Below are 16,402 nucleotides of genomic sequence, written 5' to 3'. Positions count from 1 at the left end.
CCTGTAAATCTGGTCACGTTTTCTGCATAAATAAATGTTATCCATTCTTTGTGCTCAAACGCCAAAGTAGGGGCGAATCCAGATGGAATGGGGGCGTGGGGCAGGGATGTGCCCCCCTCACAACACCCCTAGATTAAAGGTCCAGTTTTGAAGCCTTTTTTTACTACAACTACTAATACTACTTAAAATAATATTAATTTCGACAAGTAAAATATTTAGAGAGAATTTAAATGTTAGAAAAATGCTAGAATGAATTTAATAGTTACATTTATAAACAATGTAGGTTCGAAATTGCAAGTTTTACTGTTACAGTGCTGTCAACAGTTAAATATGAGGTCAAGAAAGAGGTCTTTATTTTACTTTTTATAAAACAAGTATTTATTTTCATTGAAGTCAAGAAAGGGTGACTATAAAGTAAGTTTTGGCAAAACAGGTATCATTGTCATGTTGAGGTGGCAGAGGGTTGTTGTTGGCAGCTGGGAAAAGTAACTAAAAAAGTAACAAGTAATCTAACTTAGTTACTTTTACAATTTAGTAATCAGTAAAGTAACTAAGTTACTTTTTCAAGGAGTAATCAGTAATTGGATTACTTTTTCAAAGTAACTGTGGCAACACTGTTGGTGTGTGATGGGTGTTTGGAAGAAAACATACAGATGCCAATGAAAAAAATTTTCTGCACTTTTTCTAGAACCAATCATCAAACCTGTGAAGCACAAGCAGTTCACCTTGATGGAGCAGGAGTTACCTGCCACTGTTTATGATATGGAGTAAGTCATTGAAATGATTGACTGTTTAGATGAATGCATATGTGAACTTCTGTTTTTTTTTGTTTTTTTTGTTTTTTTTCTGAGAAGACAGAGGTAAATATCGAAAAATCTGCATCAGAACATCCTGGGTGTTTCACTTGAAATTCTGCTCGAAAAGCAGGTGGGAGGAGGCACAGGAGTCAGTTATTAAGTTAAGGCCAGTGATCACCTTAGTATTTCTTCTGTTTTTCTTGTTGCTTAATGCTGACAAATTGTACTGTATTTGTTGTCTTTCTGATACCTGATTCTGTTTTTTTTCTCTCAGTTTGAGGTGCGGCTCCCTCCAGAGTTGGGTGTGGTGTCTGTTTCTGTAACCCTCCTGTCCTGTGCACTGGTAATATTTCGTGTATATTCGTTTTGTAAATTGTGTCGGTCGCATGGGCCAAGTAGAGAGTCACCCCTTTGAGTCTGTTTTGCTTGAGGTTTCTTCCTCAAATCATCAGAATGAGTTCTTCCTTACCACTGTCGCCTGGGGGTTGGTAAGGTTAGATCTTACTTGTGTGAAGCGCCTTGGGGCAACTTTGTTGTGATTTTGAAATTAAATTAAGATGAAATTAAGTTTATCAGAATGCCCACCCCTCCAAATATTTCAATAAAATGTCTGATTTAATCACAAATAACTCACCCATTTCATACCAGATAGTACCAGATCCTTTCCACCTTGTGCTCAACTTTTGTACTGCAAACTTTCAAAAGGTATTGTGGGTCACCTGGTGTGTTTGTGGAACTCGGGAAAGACCAGCACACACTGATGATGTCATCACAGGTAAGGCTGAGGTGTTAAGAAAGACCTCATAAAAACTTTTTGCTTTTGTGTTAGAGTTAAAAAAATTAACTGGAGGTAGGCATTTAAAAAAATTTCAGAAACTTTCATGAAACAAAGGGGGTGGCTGGATGCTCCAGGGGCTGTTACGAAATGTGGAGACCAAAATGTCATTGACAAAATACCAAACACCTGTGTCATACAGGAGTGAACATGTGACTTATTGAAACAGCTGCTGGCATCAAATTCATGTATTTGTACCATTTTCTTGAATTAAATAGAGGATTTAATCTTTTGTAAATCATTGCACATCATTTTTTTTTTTGTATGACAGTTCAGTTTTCTTTTCGATCCTTTGTTTTGGCAGATTTCTTGCTGATCTGATGGACAGTACAGAGTTGATCCGTAACGTCACGCTGTGTGGACACCTTCATCACGGCAAGGTTAGAGGCTGCCACGAGCTGACGCATTGGCGGATTGGGCTCTCTGTTATTATATTTTTTTTAAGCTGTCTTTATTCAAAACAAGAACATAATGCACTAATCTCTGAGTATATGTTGATGACATGTCTGTACCTCCTGGTTGTAACTGATGGTTATTCTGTTCAGACTTGTTTTGTGGACTGCCTCATTGAACAGACGCACCCAGACATCAGGAAGAGGGATGATGTGGATGTAAGCGTTCTCTCACGTCACATGTCTCTACAGTCTGGTATTAAGTGCAGTCTCTGCACTTAATTCCCCTTTATGGTAATAAAGACAAATATTGTCATTTGTCTTTCAGCTCAGATACACAGACATCCTCTTTACAGAACAAGAGGTGAGTGTTTTAGGTAAACTTTTAACTAACAATGACTAATACCTACTTTATGACAGCATCTTCAGCTACATTGCATGAGTTTGCAGAAACTTTCATGTGTCTGAATAATGTACAACAGAAAATTAAAAATATGGTTTATGACTAAACAGTGCAACACTGAGAGTATTTGATCACTATTTTACACTATGGCTGTTGGTGAAATTCTGTTGTACCTGCATAGTTGTACATGTGCACCAGGTGGAGATGTTACTCCATTTCAAGAACTTTGGGACATGATGATGGCCAACCTGTTGCTTGTATTAGTAGATTTGAGGCACTTGGAGTGCATATCTTTGCCAAAGCACAATGTTTTACTGGAATTCTGGATTTCCATATTTTGAGGGGTGGCCCTGTATTTTGTCTGGGGAATGTCCAGGTAGTCGAGGTGTATTTGATCAGCGCGACGCATAAAAAAACACTGTGATCACATTTGCATAAGTCGAGATGTGTGGGAATATTTCCTGTTCGAAAAAGAGGTTTAAGGACAAGTGGTTAGTGCGCTTTGTTTCAATGTGGAATGTTTCCTGTTCAAACCCCACCCCCGCCACATTTCTCCATGTAATGTGGAGTTGCATCAGGAAGGGCATCCTGTGTAAAACTCGTGCCAAATCAAAATGCAGATCCACCTCTGGTCTCCTGTGGCGACTCTGAGTGAAAACAAGGGAGCAGCCAAAGGGACTTACTTTTGTTGCCTCATAGTAGTGAGAAGGTGCGGCATTAATAACTTATCAGTAAACGCTGCTATACAGTAGAATGTTGCAAGGTTTATATAGTCAGTATGCTGACTGCAACCGGTTCCTTTACAGGAAATGAGTAATGTTACAAGTTATTTTATTCCTGTATTTTCAAGTATCAAAAAGATAAATTTGTGCTCATGTTTCAGATTAATCTTGTACAGCAGTGCTTTTCTAGCTTCTTTTGGCTACTTTCATTTTTGCCCAGTTGCCCCATGGGATCTGTTGTGATTATTTTTCTGACTTTCTCCATTTACTTGCAGTCTTTTACAATGAATGGACTGTATAAAAATGGCTGTAATTCCTCAATGGTTCAATGTCATATTTTTGTTAAACTCCTTGAATTAAAGATGATAGCCTACAAGTGCATATTGTTTATTTTCAGCTCTATTGTTTATGGTGTACAGAGGAAAATTACAGTCTCAGTTTAAATCTGTTGGTTCCTTTTGCACAACGTGGTGCTCCTTAATTAACAGAACCATTGGATCAGGACTTCTCCAGTGCAGAGGTATGATCTGACAGAATCCTTCACCCTGTGTTTCTCCTGAAGTCAGTTAAAGCACAAATTATAACTATAACTGGCTCTAGTGCTAATTTGTGTTTGGTTATAAAGTTTTATTTGTAGTTCTTGTTATTTATGTGTTGGGAAAGTGGGTAGTAAAACTAATAGACAGTGGAGAAAAAAGTTTATTGCATCAGTACATGGCAATAATGAAATAAAAATTAAATTAGACACAACGTTCACATCATAAAATTTACTGTGTGTCTTAAGCTGTCGACAGCAGAGGAGTTATTCTCTAAATAAATTTCTAGCAAAAATAAATCTCATGAAAATCAGTATGAGCAAAATTGGCTTTTGCTCTGATGGCCCATTATTCAGTCTGTATTGCTACAAAGTCGGTGTGCATCCATTCACTTTAATTTACATTGTGTTCTTATATTAAAAATTATATTCACTGAATTGCTTTGTCAAGTGGACTAAACAACTGAAGAATTATGGCCTTTGTTTGACATACTTTGTGTTGACAAGCTCTTAAAAAGAATCCCGTAGAAGTGCATATCCTGATTTATTTTCTTTATTTTTTAATTTTACCTGCTTTCCCCTCAGAGAGGAGTTGGTATCAAAAGTACGCCCGTCACAATGGTCCTACCTGACTCAAGAGGCAAATCCTACCTTTTCAACATCATGGATACCCCAGGTATTGTGTCTCACTTGGATGATATTTTTTTGGATGCACCGTTAGAGGAGGAATTGTGTCCAACATTTAATTATGCTTTTCAAGGCCATGTCAACTTCTCTGATGAGGTCACGTCCAGTATCCGACTCTCAGATGGCATCGTCCTCTTCATAGATGCAGCAGAAGGAGTGAGTAACAATTTGGCTTCTAGAAAGTATCTAAAACCTTCAGGGTCTCTGCACATATATTGACATCTCAAACCATCCACATAACCCAGATTGTGTGTATGTTCTTGTCAAGGTGATGCTGAACACAGAACGTCTGATCAAACACGCTGTTCAGGAACGTATGGCTATCACCATCTGCATCAACAAGGTGGACCGCCTCATTGTGGAGCTCAAACTGCCCCCTACAGATGCTTATTACAAACTTCGCCACATAGTGGATGAAGTTAATGGTTTGCTCAGGTAATGCTGGAAGTCATCACATCTACCAAATCATTTTGACAGCACAGCATGAGTGTGAAGGTTTCTCTGCAACTGGAGCTCAGGTGGAAGAATGTGTGGCCCATTAACCATAAAGTTATGGTATAACAGAAATTGTGCTTTTTTATATATATATATATATATATATATATATATAATTCATTGACCGATATCATGATTTATAATGATAATGCTGCCAGGTTGAAGACTACAGTGTATCCGGAAAGTAGTCACAGCGCTTCATGTTTTCCACATTTTGTTCTGTTACAGCCTTATTCCAAAATGAAGTAAATACAATTTTTCCCCTCAAAATTCTAGTCACTACACCCCATAATGACAACATGAAAAAAGTTTTGTTTTTCTATGAAATTTTTGCAGATTTATTAAAAATCAAAAACTAAGAAATCACATGTACATAAATATTCACACCCTTTGCTCAATACTTTGTTGATGCACCTTTGGCAGCAATTACAGCCTCAAGTCAAAGGAATGTTTATGTACCCTTCCCCAGATTTGTCACTGAAGACAATCCTGTCTCGGAGGTCTACATACAATTCCTTTGGTTTGTGCTCTGACATGCACTGTCAACTGTGCGACCTTATATGTACAGGGCTGTGAAAACTCTGGAATTCCACGGATTTCATCATGGGGAGGGGTGCGGAGTGTCAGTGTTGTACGCTTTAATTGTGATCGTTACTGAGTTCTTAAAATGTTTATCGCAAAGCATTCTCTTTTTTTACGACATCATGCAAGTTTTATAAGTCTGTGGACACTGATCTGTGTGTTACAGATACAAATCAGTTTCCTCAGATCCGCGGAGTTTCGAGGAAAATAAATGCCACTCAAAGCCTGGCTGTTACGACAGTTGTCGTAAAGCGGGACTGGTTGGTTGCTGCGGTGACGCTGTGTGGCTCCTGTGCGAAGCTAGCTGAACGTAGCATGTGGACATCGCAAACTTTTAGAACTTTCAAGTTTTTAAAAGAAGAATTTTGCAGCATGTCTGTGTCACGGAGTGACATCAGACAGAGCGAAGATGGCGAGAAAGACGTTTTGAAAAAGTGTGATAAGGACAAGAATCCGTGGAATTGTTGCTGGCTTCATCAACACACCTGAAAGATAAACGGGAAAAGCGAACTGGTAAGAATTTTTTTCTCTCTCTGGAAAATAAACATTGTGCTGTTCAAACGATTTCAGAAAAGATTATGTGCCTTTTTTTCTTTCATTAATCTAGACTTTCTTTGATTGAAAAGAGACATTGTGGCTTTGAATGAATTTAGGCTACATGAATTTACACAACAATGTAAATTAGTTTTTATTAATGTAGACTTTTTTCATGGGAAAAAAAGACATTGTGGCTTTGAGTGGATTTATAGGAATTTACACAAGAATGTGTGGCTTTTTATTATTAGGTACGTTACTGATATTTTACCCTGATTTTTTAAAAATATTCTACAATCTACCACCTGCAAATTTTCCTCAGATTTCACAATTTTCATTTCACAGCTCCGTATGTAGACAATATGCCTTTCAAATCATATCAAATCAACTGGATTTACCCCAGGTGGACTCCAGTTAAGCTGTAAAAACATCTCAAGAATGATCAGTGGAAACAGGATGCACCTGAGCTCAAGTTTGATCTTCATGGCAAAGGCTGTGAATGCTTATGTACATGTCATTTCTTAGTTTTGTTGTTTTGTTTTTTTTTTTTAATTTGCAAAAATAACAAAAAAGAATTCACATCGTCATTATGGGGTTAGTGTAGAATTTTGAGGGAAAAATTAAATTAACCCCATTTTGGAATAAGGCTGTAACATAACAAACTGTTGAAAAACATGAAGTGCTCTAAATACTTTCTGGATTCACTGTAAGATTAGAGCTTTTGTGAAATTCTGTTGTCCCTGCATTAATGGTAAATGTCCACCAGTTGCACACGTGAGAATCTCTGAGCCAAAATTAAGATGCTGCTGTTTGTAATTGAGTGCTATTTTCTTCTCAGCACATACTCCACAGATGAGAATGTGGTGGTGTCTCCTCTGCTTGGGAATGTGTGCTTTGCCAGCTCTCAATACAGTATCTGTTTCACACTGGGATCCTTTGCAAAGATCTACTCAGACACCTATGGTGAGACACTTAAGAGTGTACAGCATAGATGCAGTGTATTAGATATTAACTAACTACGGTCTGTCAGCAGGTGACATCAACTACGGCGAATTTGCCAAAAGGCTTTGGGGAGACATTTACTTTAACCCCAAAACGTAAGTATCTGCTTTGGATTTTAGCATTAAGTTCATTCTCTCTGTACAGCTCGTCTAACACGTCCTCAATTCTTCTTTGTAGGCGCAAATTCACAAAGAAAGCTCCCAGCAGTAACTCTCAGCGCAGCTTTGTTGAATTTATCCTGGAGCCGCTCTACAAGATTCTTTCACAGGTTAGAGTTTGATTTTAACAACACAGCTGGATTACCTACTTAGCATATTCCCAAACTCGGGGAACATCGCCGATCTCTGGGTGAGAAACTTTCACGACCGTGTGAGTAGTCATCAATGAAATTGTGTTTTGATTCAGGTCGTTGGGGATGTGGACACGTCCCTACCGCGGGTTCTTGACGAGTTGGGGATTCACCTGACGAAAGAGGAACTGAAACTCAACATTCGACCCTTGCTGAGGCTGGTCTGCAACCGTTTCTTTGGCGAGTTCACTGGTACGCCTCTCCACACTGCTATGAACAGCTCTAATGTCACTTTTTTTTTTCTCCACACAGTTTTTCCTGGGTCATTGCAGTGGTGATGGTTTATATTTTACTTAGAGCATTGTCATAAAGACGACGACGACGAAGAAGAGGAGGAAAACGTTGCCACGAACAGCGGGAGAAGAAGAAAACTAGAAGGGTGGAAATGAGAGTGGGGACTTTGAATGTTGGTAGTATGACTGGTAAAGGGAGAGAGCTGGCTGATATGATGGAGAGGAGAAAGGTAGACATATTGTGTGTGCAAGAGACCAAGTGGAAGGGAAGTAAGCGCAGGAGCATCGGCAGTGGGTACAAGTTGTTGTACCATGGTGAGGACAGAAAGAGAAATGGTGTTGGGGTCATTTTAAAGGAAGAGTATGTTAAAAGTGTGTTGAAGGTTAAGAGAGTGTCTGACAGGGCGATGAGTGTGAAGTTGGAAATTGAAGGGGTGATGATGAATATCATCAGTGCATATGCCCCACAGGTAGGTTGTGACATGAAGGAGAAAGAAGATTTCTGGAGTGTGTTACATGAGGTGGTGGAGAGTGTGCCCAAGCATGAAAGAGTGGTGATAGGAGCAGACTTCAATGGGCATGTTGGTGAAGGGAACAGAGGTGATGAGGAAGTAATGGGTAGATATGGTATCAAGGACAGGAATGGGGGAAGTACAGATGGTAGTTGATTTTGCAAAAAGGATGGAAATGGCTGTGGTGAATACCTACTTTAAGAAAAGGGAGGAGCACAGGGTAACATATAAGAGTGGAGGAAGGTGCACACAGGTGGACTACATTCTTTATAGGAGATGCAAGCTAAAAGAAATCACAGACTGTAAGGTGGTAGCAGGAGAGAGTGTCACTAGACAGCATAGGATGGTTGTTTGTAGGATGACTTTAGAGGTAAAGAAGAAGAAGAGAGTGAGAGCTCAACAAAGGATCAGATGGTGGAAGCTGAAGGAGGAAGACTGTTGTGTGAAATTTAGCGAGCAGGTGAGAGAAGCACTAGTTGGAGGGGAAGCAATTTTGGACAATTGAAGAGTACTGCAGATGTGGTGAAGGAGACAGCTAGGGCAGTACTGGGTATGACATCTGGACAGTGGAAGGAAGACAAGGAGACTTGGTGGTGGAATGAAGAGGTCCAGGAAAGCATAAGGAGAAAGAGGTTGACGAAAAAGTTTTGGGATAGTCGGAGAGATGAAGAAAGTAGACAGGAGTACAAGGAGATGCGGCGTAAGGCGAGAAGAGAAGTGGCAAAAGCAAAGGAAAAGGCATATTGCGAGCTGTACAAGAAGTTGAATAGTAAGGAAGGAGAAAAGGACTTGTACCGATTGGCCAGACAAAGGGACAGAGCTGGAAAGGATGTGCAGCAGGTTAGGGTGGTAAAAGATGCACATGGTAATGTGCTGACAAGTGAGGAGTGTGTGCTGAGAAGGTGGAGGGAATATTTCGAAGAGTTGATGAATAAAGAAAATGAGCGAGAGAAAAGGCTGGATGATGTGGTGAGAGTAAATCAGGAAGTCAAAGAGATTAGCAAGGAAGAAGTGAGGGCTGCTATGAAGAGGATGAAGAGTGGAAAGGCAGTTGGTCCAGATAACATTCCAGTGGAGGCATGGAAATGTCTAGGAGAGATGGCAGTAGAGTTTCTAACCAGATTGTTTAATAAAATCTTGGAAAGTGAGAGGATGCCTGAGGAGTGGAGACGAAGTGTGCTGGTTCCTATTTTCAAGAACAAGGGTGATGTGCAGAGCTGCAGTAACTACAGAGGCATAAAGCTGATCAGCCACAGCATGAAGTTATGGGAAAGAGTAGTAGAAGCTAGGCTTAGAAAACAGGTGAAGATCTGTGAGCAGCAATATGGTTTCATGCCGAGAAAGAGCACTACAGATGCAATGTTTGCTCTGAGAATACTGTTGGAAAAGTACAGAGAAGGACAGAAAGAGTTACATTGTGTGTTTGTGGACTTAGAAAAAGCTTATGATAGGGTGCCAAGAGAAGAGTTGTGGCATTGTATGAGGAAGTCTGGAGTGGCAGAGAAGTATGTTAGGGTAGTGCAGGACATGTACAAGAATAGTGTGACAGCGGTGAGATGCGCAGTCGGAATGACAGACTCATTCAAGGTGGAGGTAGGATTACACCAAGGATCAGCTCTGAGTCCTTTCTTGTTTGCAGTGGTGATGGGCAGGTTGACAGATGAGATCAGACAGGAGTCCCCATGGACTATGATGTTTGCAGATGACATTGTGATCTGTAGTGAGAGTAGAGAGCAAGTTGAGTCTAGTCTGGAGAAGTGGAGATATGCTTTGGAGAGAAGGGGAATGAAAGTCAGTAGAAGCAAGACTGAGTACATGTGTGTGAATGAGAGAGAGCCCAGTGGAATAGTGCAGTTACAAGGAGTAGAAGTGGTGAAAGTAGATGAGTTTAAATATTTGGGGTCAACTGTTCAAAGTAATGGAGAGTGTAGTAGAGAGGTGAAGAAGAGAGTGCAGGCAGGGTGGAGTGGGTGGAGAAAGGTGGCAGGAGTGATTTCTGACCGAAGAATATCAGCAAGAGTGAAGGGGAAAGTTTACAAAACAGTACTGAGACCAGCTATGTTGTATGGTTTAGAGACAGTGGCACTAACAAAAAGACAGGAGGCAGAGCTGGAGGTGGCAGAGCTGAAGATGTTGAGATTCTCTTTGGGAGTGACAAGAATGGACAAGATTAGGAATGAACATATCAGAGGGACAGCTCAGGTGGGACGGTTTGGAGACAAAGTCAGAGAGGTGAGATTGAGATGGTTTGGACATGTGCAGAGGAGGGACCCAGGGTATATAGGGAGAAGGATGCTGAGGATGGAGCCACCAGGCAGGAGGAGAAGAGAGAGACCAAAGAGGAGGTTCATGGATGTGCTGAGAGAGGACATGCAGGTGGTTGGTGTGACAGAGGAAGATACAGAGGACAGGGTGAGATGGAAACGATTGATCTGCTGTGGCGACCCCTAACGGGAACAGCCGAAAGACAAAGAAGATTGTCATAAATTTTTAATGACACCAAAATATTAGAATTATGTTGTATTATTAATATTCTTGTATTCCTTGTCATATTGGTTAGTGGGAGACTTGCATTATCAGTGCTGTATCTGCGCAATACTTTACTCATGTTATGGGTAAGTGTGTGAAATCGCTGTAAAATCTTTCCCCACAGGCTTTGTGGACATGTGCGTGCAACATATTCCTTCACCACAAGAGGGCGCTCGGAACAAGATAGAGCACACCTACACAGGAGGCCTGGACTCAGACCTGGGGGAGGCCATGGCAGAGTGTGATCCTGATGTGAGTGGAATGGGAGCGGAGCAAAACTTTCCGGCTTTATTTGGCTTGTCAGAAACACGAACACACACATACACACGTGTTAATTACTGCAGTCTGTTTTCAATGGAACTCAATATTGTTAATCCAGCTGTCCTTCCAAATTGAAGCCTACAGGCTATTTTAACTGGCTTGAAAATAATGTGCTATTAAATGAGCCAGTACAAGTCAGTGAAGGACATTGATCATAGTTTCCTAAGTGCCATTTACAGAGATTAGTGGCTCTTCCCTAAGCCGTGTTACAGGCATTTAGGAAGAAATGTTGTATGGTAAGAGTTCCTTGTCCTACTTTCTGGCCATCTCTCTTAACCCGCTTTCCTCATGTCTGTCACCCTTAGGGCCCTTTGATGTGCCACACCACTAAGATGTACAGCACCGAGGACGGGGTTCAGTTCCATGCATTTGGCAGAGTGCTGAGCGGGACCATTCAGGCAGGCCAGGCTATCAAAGTTTTAGGAGAGAACTATACCCTTGAGGATGAGGAGGATTCCCTTGTCTGCACAGTGGGGCGTCTTTGGATTTCTGTTGCCAGGTATGCTCCAGAGGTTGGTTTTGTTTGTACTCTCAGAAAGCAGTCAACAAATGATCAAACATTGTGGTTCCATCTTCTGTTTTTTTTTTTTTTTTTTAAAGATACCAAATTGAAGTCAATCGAGTGCCTGCTGGCAATTGGGTTCTCATCGAAGGTTGTGATCAGCCAATTGTCAAGACTGCCACCATCACAGAACCTCGGGGGAATGAAGAGGTGAGATAAGGGAGCTTTTATGTTGACAGAATGAAAATGAATTGACGACAGAGCAATGTTTAAATTTTATATTATTATTTTTTTAATCAGGCTCAGATTTTCAGGCCATTGAAGTTCAACACAGCTTCAGTTATTAAAATTGCTGTGGAGCCTGTCAACCCGTCAGAGTTGCCTAAAATGTTGGATGGACTGAGGAAAGTCAACAAGAGCTATCCTTCTCTCACCACAAAGGTTTGCGTCTCTGCATAGATCAGTGTCCTCATTACATGAGGCATATAGTATATGTCATATTTGTAAATTATCTCTTGAAGATTAGAATTTAACAAGCTCTAGGATACACAAATTACCATTCCAACAGCCATGGCTGCCAAATACTCAGCCATGAAACTCCACTACAGAATATTCAGATAAACAAAAAAAAAAAAACAAATTAAGAAAATTGTAAATTGCTTTATTTCTCACTGACTGTTTATTACTTATTTCAGGTGGAGGAGTCTGGAGAGCATGTTATCTTAGGCACAGGAGAACTATATTTGGATTGTGTCATGCACGACCTGCGTAAGATGTACTCCGAAATTGACATTAAGGTAATTTTTCTAATTGTTGCTTAGTTGAAATTACAGAAAGTGTGCTAAATTTACATTTTGCTACTGAGTTGTCGCCAAACCACTGTAGGCCAGAATGGAAAAGCCTCTGTATATATCTGGTTTTGTACTACCCACACTTGCACAAACTCAGCCACATGGGGTGTGCAGCCAGTACATTCTGAGTGCCGGTCCCAAGTCCAGATAAATGTGGAGGGTCTGAGGAGGCAGGGCATTAACCTTAAAAGTTCTCAAATCTCAGCCACACGAGGTGTGCAGCCAGTACACTCTGAGTGCCAGTCCCAGGACCGGATAAATAAGTAGGGTTGTGTCAGGAAGGGCATCTGGTGTAAAAGAAGCCAAAATGACCATGCGGAGTACAAAGTGAATTTCCAGACCAGATTGGTCGAGGCCCGTGTTAACAACGACCAGCACCGGTGGCGCTGCCCAACAGGGTACTGGCAAAAATTGGGCTACTGCTGGGCGAAGAAGAAGAGGAGGAGGAGGAGCAGAATGTATTCACAGACAGCGGAAGAAGAGGAAAACTAGAAGGGTGGAAGTGAGAGTCGGGACTTTGAATGTTGGTAGATGGAGAGAAGAAAGATAGACATATTGTGTGTGCAAGAGACCAAGTGGAAGGGAAGTAAAAGCAGGACTATAGGCAGTGGGTTCAAGTTGTATCATGGTGAGGATGGGAAGAGAAATGGTGTTGGGGTCATTTTAAAGGAAGAGCATGTTAAGAGTGTGTTGGAGGTTAAGCGAGTGTCTGACAAGGTGGTGAGTGTAATGTTGGAAATTGAAGGGGTGATGATTAATATCATCAGTGCATATGCCACACAGGTATGTTGTGAGATGAAGGACAAAAATTTCTGTAATGAGTTAGATGACATGGTGGAGAGTGTGCCCAAACATGAACGAGTGGTGATAAGAGTGTACTTTCATAGGTATGTTGGAGAAGGGAACAGAGGTGATGAGGAAGTAATGGGTAGATATGGTATCCAGGACAGGAATGTGGAAAGTCAGAAGGTAGTTGATTTTGCAAAAAAGATGGAAATGGCTGTGGTGAACACCTACTTTAAGAAAAGGGTAACATATAAGAGTGAAGGAAGGTCCACACAGGTGGACGACATTCTTTGTAGGAGATGCAAGCTAAAAGAAATTGGAGACTGTAAGGTGGAGGCAGCGAATGTGTAGCAGGACTGCATAGGATGGCGGTTTGTAGGGTGACTGTAGAGGTGAAGAAGAAAAGAGTGAGAGCTCAACAAAGGATCAGATGGAAGCTGAAGGAGGAAGCCTCCATTCATCCATCCATTTTCTTCCGCTTTATCCGGAGTCGGGTCGCGCGGTCAGCAGCCCGAGGGGCTCGGAGGGCGGCAAAGCTCTCGATTTACCGATCGATCTACATTCCAGTCCTCACCTATGGTCATGAGATTTGGCTCATGACCGAAAGAACGAGATCGCGAGTACAAGCGGCCGAGATGAGTTACCTCCGCAGGGTGGCTGGGCGCTCCCTTAGAGGAGGAAGCCTGTTATGTGAAATTCATAGAGTAGGAGAAAGAGCCACTGGATGGAGGAGAAGCAATTTTGGACAACTAGAAAGGTTCTGCTGATGTGGTGAGGGAGACAGCTGGAAGGTACTGGGTGTGACATTTGGACAGTGGAAAGAAGACAAGGAGAGTTGGTGGTGGAACGAAGATGTCCAAAGCAAAAGGAGAAAGAGGTTGGCGAAAAAGAATTGGGATAGTCAGAGACATGAAGAAAGTAGCTAGAAGTACAAGGAGATGTGGTGTACGGCAAAAAGAGAAGTGGCAAAAGCTAAGGAAAAGGCATTTAGCAAGCTCTACAAGATGTTGAATAGTAAGGAAGGAGAAAAGGACTTGTACTGATTGACCAGACAGGGACAGACCTGGAAAGGATGTGCAGCCGGTTAGGGTGGTAAAAGATGCAGATGGTAATGTGCTGACATGCGAGGAGAGTGTGTTGAGAAGGTGGAAGGAATATTTTGAGGAGCTGATGAATGAAGAAAATGAGAGAGAGAAAAGGTGGAATGATGTGGAGAGAGTAAATCAGGAAGAACAAGAGATTTAGTAAGGATGAAGTGAGGGCAGCTATGAAAAGGATGAAGAGGGGAAAGACAGTTGGTCCAGATGGCATTCCAATAGAGGTATGGAAATGTCTCGGTGTGAAAGTAGTGGAGTTTCTAACCAGATTGTTCAGTAAAATCTTGGAAAGTGAGAGGATGCCTGAGGAGTGGAGACAAAGTGTGCTGGTTCCTGTTTTTAAGAACAAGGGTGATGTGTAGAGCTGCAGTAACTACAGAGGCATAAAGTTGATCAGCCAAGGCATAAAGTTATGGGAAAGAGTAGCAGAAGCTAAGCTTAGAAAACAGGTGAAGATCTGTGAGCAGCAATATGGTTTCATGCTGTGAAAGAGCACTACAGATGCAATGTTTGCTCTGAGAATACTGTTGGAGAAATATAAAGAAGGCCAGAGGGAGTTACATTGTGTGTTTGTGGATTATGATAGGGTGCCAATAGAAGAGTTGTGGTAATGTATGAGGAAGTCTGAAGAGGCAGAGAAGTATGTGAGGGTAATGCAGGACATGTACAAGGGTAGTATGACATCGGTGAGATGCACAGTAGGAATGACAGACCCATTCAAGGGGGAGCTGGGATTACACAAAGGATCAGCTCTGAGTTCTTTCTTGTTCGCAACGGTGATGGACAGGTTGACGGATGAGATCAGACAGAAGTCTTCATGGACTATGATGTTTGCAGATGACATTGTAATCTGTAGTGAGAGTAGAGAGCAAGTTGAGTCTAGCCTGGAGAGGTGGAGATATGCTTTGGAGAGAAGGGGAATGAAAGTCAGTAGGCGCAAGACTGAGTGTGTGAATGAGAGGGAGCCCAGTGGAATAGTGCAGTTACAAGGAGTAGAAGTGGTGAAAGTAGATGAGTTTAAACACTTGGGGTCAGCTGTCCACAGTACTGGGGAGTGTAGTAGAGAGGTGAAGAAGAGAGTGCAGGCAAGGTGGAGTGGGTGGAGAAAGGTGGTAGGAGTGACTTGTGACTGAAGAATATCTGCAAGAGTGAAGGGGGAAGTTTACAAGACAGTAGTGAGGCCAGCTATGTTGTGTGACTTAGAGACGTGGCCTAACAAAAAGACAGGAGTTAGACCTGGAGATGTTGAGATTCTCTGGATGTGCTGAGGGAGGACATGTAGGCAGTTGGTGTGACAGAGGAAGTTACACAAGACATGGTGAGATGGAAATGGTTGATCTGCTGTGGCGACCCCTAATGTCTACAGTGGAAAGAAGACTACCCACACTTGCATAGATTTGGGAGGGCACACGACGTGTGTCATTGTAGCATTAAAGTGAAAAATATCGTATCAGGCGATAAATATTTTGTCAATAACACCAATGAAAATATTTAATGAGGCTAAAACTGAGTGATTCTAGTCTTTGGGTATTCTAGTATTCCTAGTTATTTGGTATAAGGTTGGTGCAGCTGTGAGTATGGGTTTGAAATTTGTGCTTGTTGTCAAGTGATGGTCTGAATTAAGCAGAGATTTATAAAAAGATGAGGATGTATGACAACACAGTTCAGTAAAAGGTTGTGAACACCACCTTTTACTGAACTGTCACCGCTGGGGGTTAGTAAGGTTAGACCTTACTTGTGTGAAGCGCCTTGAGGCAACTTTGTTGTGATTTGGTGCTATATAAATGAAAATAAATTGAAATTGAACAAAAATGTATTTGGCCACTGTTTTAATTTTAGTAAATGGTATATACTTTTGATGCAAGGGTGTCATTCATGAATCTTTCGCTCTTTGCACACAGGTTGCAGATCCAGTTGTAACTTTCTGTGAAACAGTTGTGGAGACGTCATCTCTCAAGTGCTTTGCTGAGACACCAAACAAAAAGTGTGTAACAAGAAATATTTGTGTTATTATGATGAATGTTATTTATCATCAGTCTTACAGTAACTTGGTAATATATATTTTTTAATATTAGTTCCTGTCCACCCTTTGCTCTTGAAACATTTTGGAAGTTGTAATTTTTTGGGGAATCTTAAACGTCTCCGGCGTTTGGTGAACACATGAACCATCTCTAAGTCAGTCTTTCCCTCTGGTCCAATTTCTCCCAGTCCTCGTGTGGTTGATTGACATCTGTAATG

General features: G+C 41.4%; 1 protein-coding gene across 3 annotated transcripts in view; it reads left to right on the top strand.

Annotated features, from left to right (window-relative positions):
* The window catches only part of eftud2 (elongation factor Tu GTP binding domain containing 2), a 64,744-nt gene that overhangs the window by 32,204 nt on the left and 16,138 nt on the right, over window positions 1–16,402 (top strand). For all 3 annotated transcript variants that reach the window (XM_034189828.1, XM_034189827.1, XM_034189826.1), the window contains 17 exons: window positions 689–767; window positions 1,937–2,012; window positions 2,178–2,243; window positions 2,353–2,388; window positions 4,270–4,360; window positions 4,445–4,527; window positions 4,640–4,806; window positions 6,821–6,945; window positions 7,016–7,079; window positions 7,162–7,252; window positions 7,390–7,525; window positions 10,732–10,859; window positions 11,234–11,427; window positions 11,529–11,640; window positions 11,731–11,871; window positions 12,126–12,227; window positions 16,066–16,148. In XM_034189828.1, coding sequence (XP_034045719.1) covers window positions 689–767; window positions 1,937–2,012; window positions 2,178–2,243; window positions 2,353–2,388; window positions 4,270–4,360; window positions 4,445–4,527; window positions 4,640–4,806; window positions 6,821–6,945; window positions 7,016–7,079; window positions 7,162–7,252; window positions 7,390–7,525; window positions 10,732–10,859; window positions 11,234–11,427; window positions 11,529–11,640; window positions 11,731–11,871; window positions 12,126–12,227; window positions 16,066–16,148 — 1,774 coding nt within the window. The remainder of the gene's footprint in view (window positions 1–688; window positions 768–1,936; window positions 2,013–2,177; window positions 2,244–2,352; window positions 2,389–4,269; window positions 4,361–4,444; window positions 4,528–4,639; window positions 4,807–6,820; window positions 6,946–7,015; window positions 7,080–7,161; window positions 7,253–7,389; window positions 7,526–10,731; window positions 10,860–11,233; window positions 11,428–11,528; window positions 11,641–11,730; window positions 11,872–12,125; window positions 12,228–16,065; window positions 16,149–16,402) is intronic.

The sequence above is a fragment of the Thalassophryne amazonica genome, chromosome 16, assembly GCF_902500255.1.
Source record: "Thalassophryne amazonica chromosome 16, fThaAma1.1, whole genome shotgun sequence".
Taxonomy (NCBI): Eukaryota; Metazoa; Chordata; class Actinopteri; order Batrachoidiformes; family Batrachoididae; genus Thalassophryne; species Thalassophryne amazonica.
This window is presented reverse-complemented; position numbering and strand designations above follow the sequence as displayed.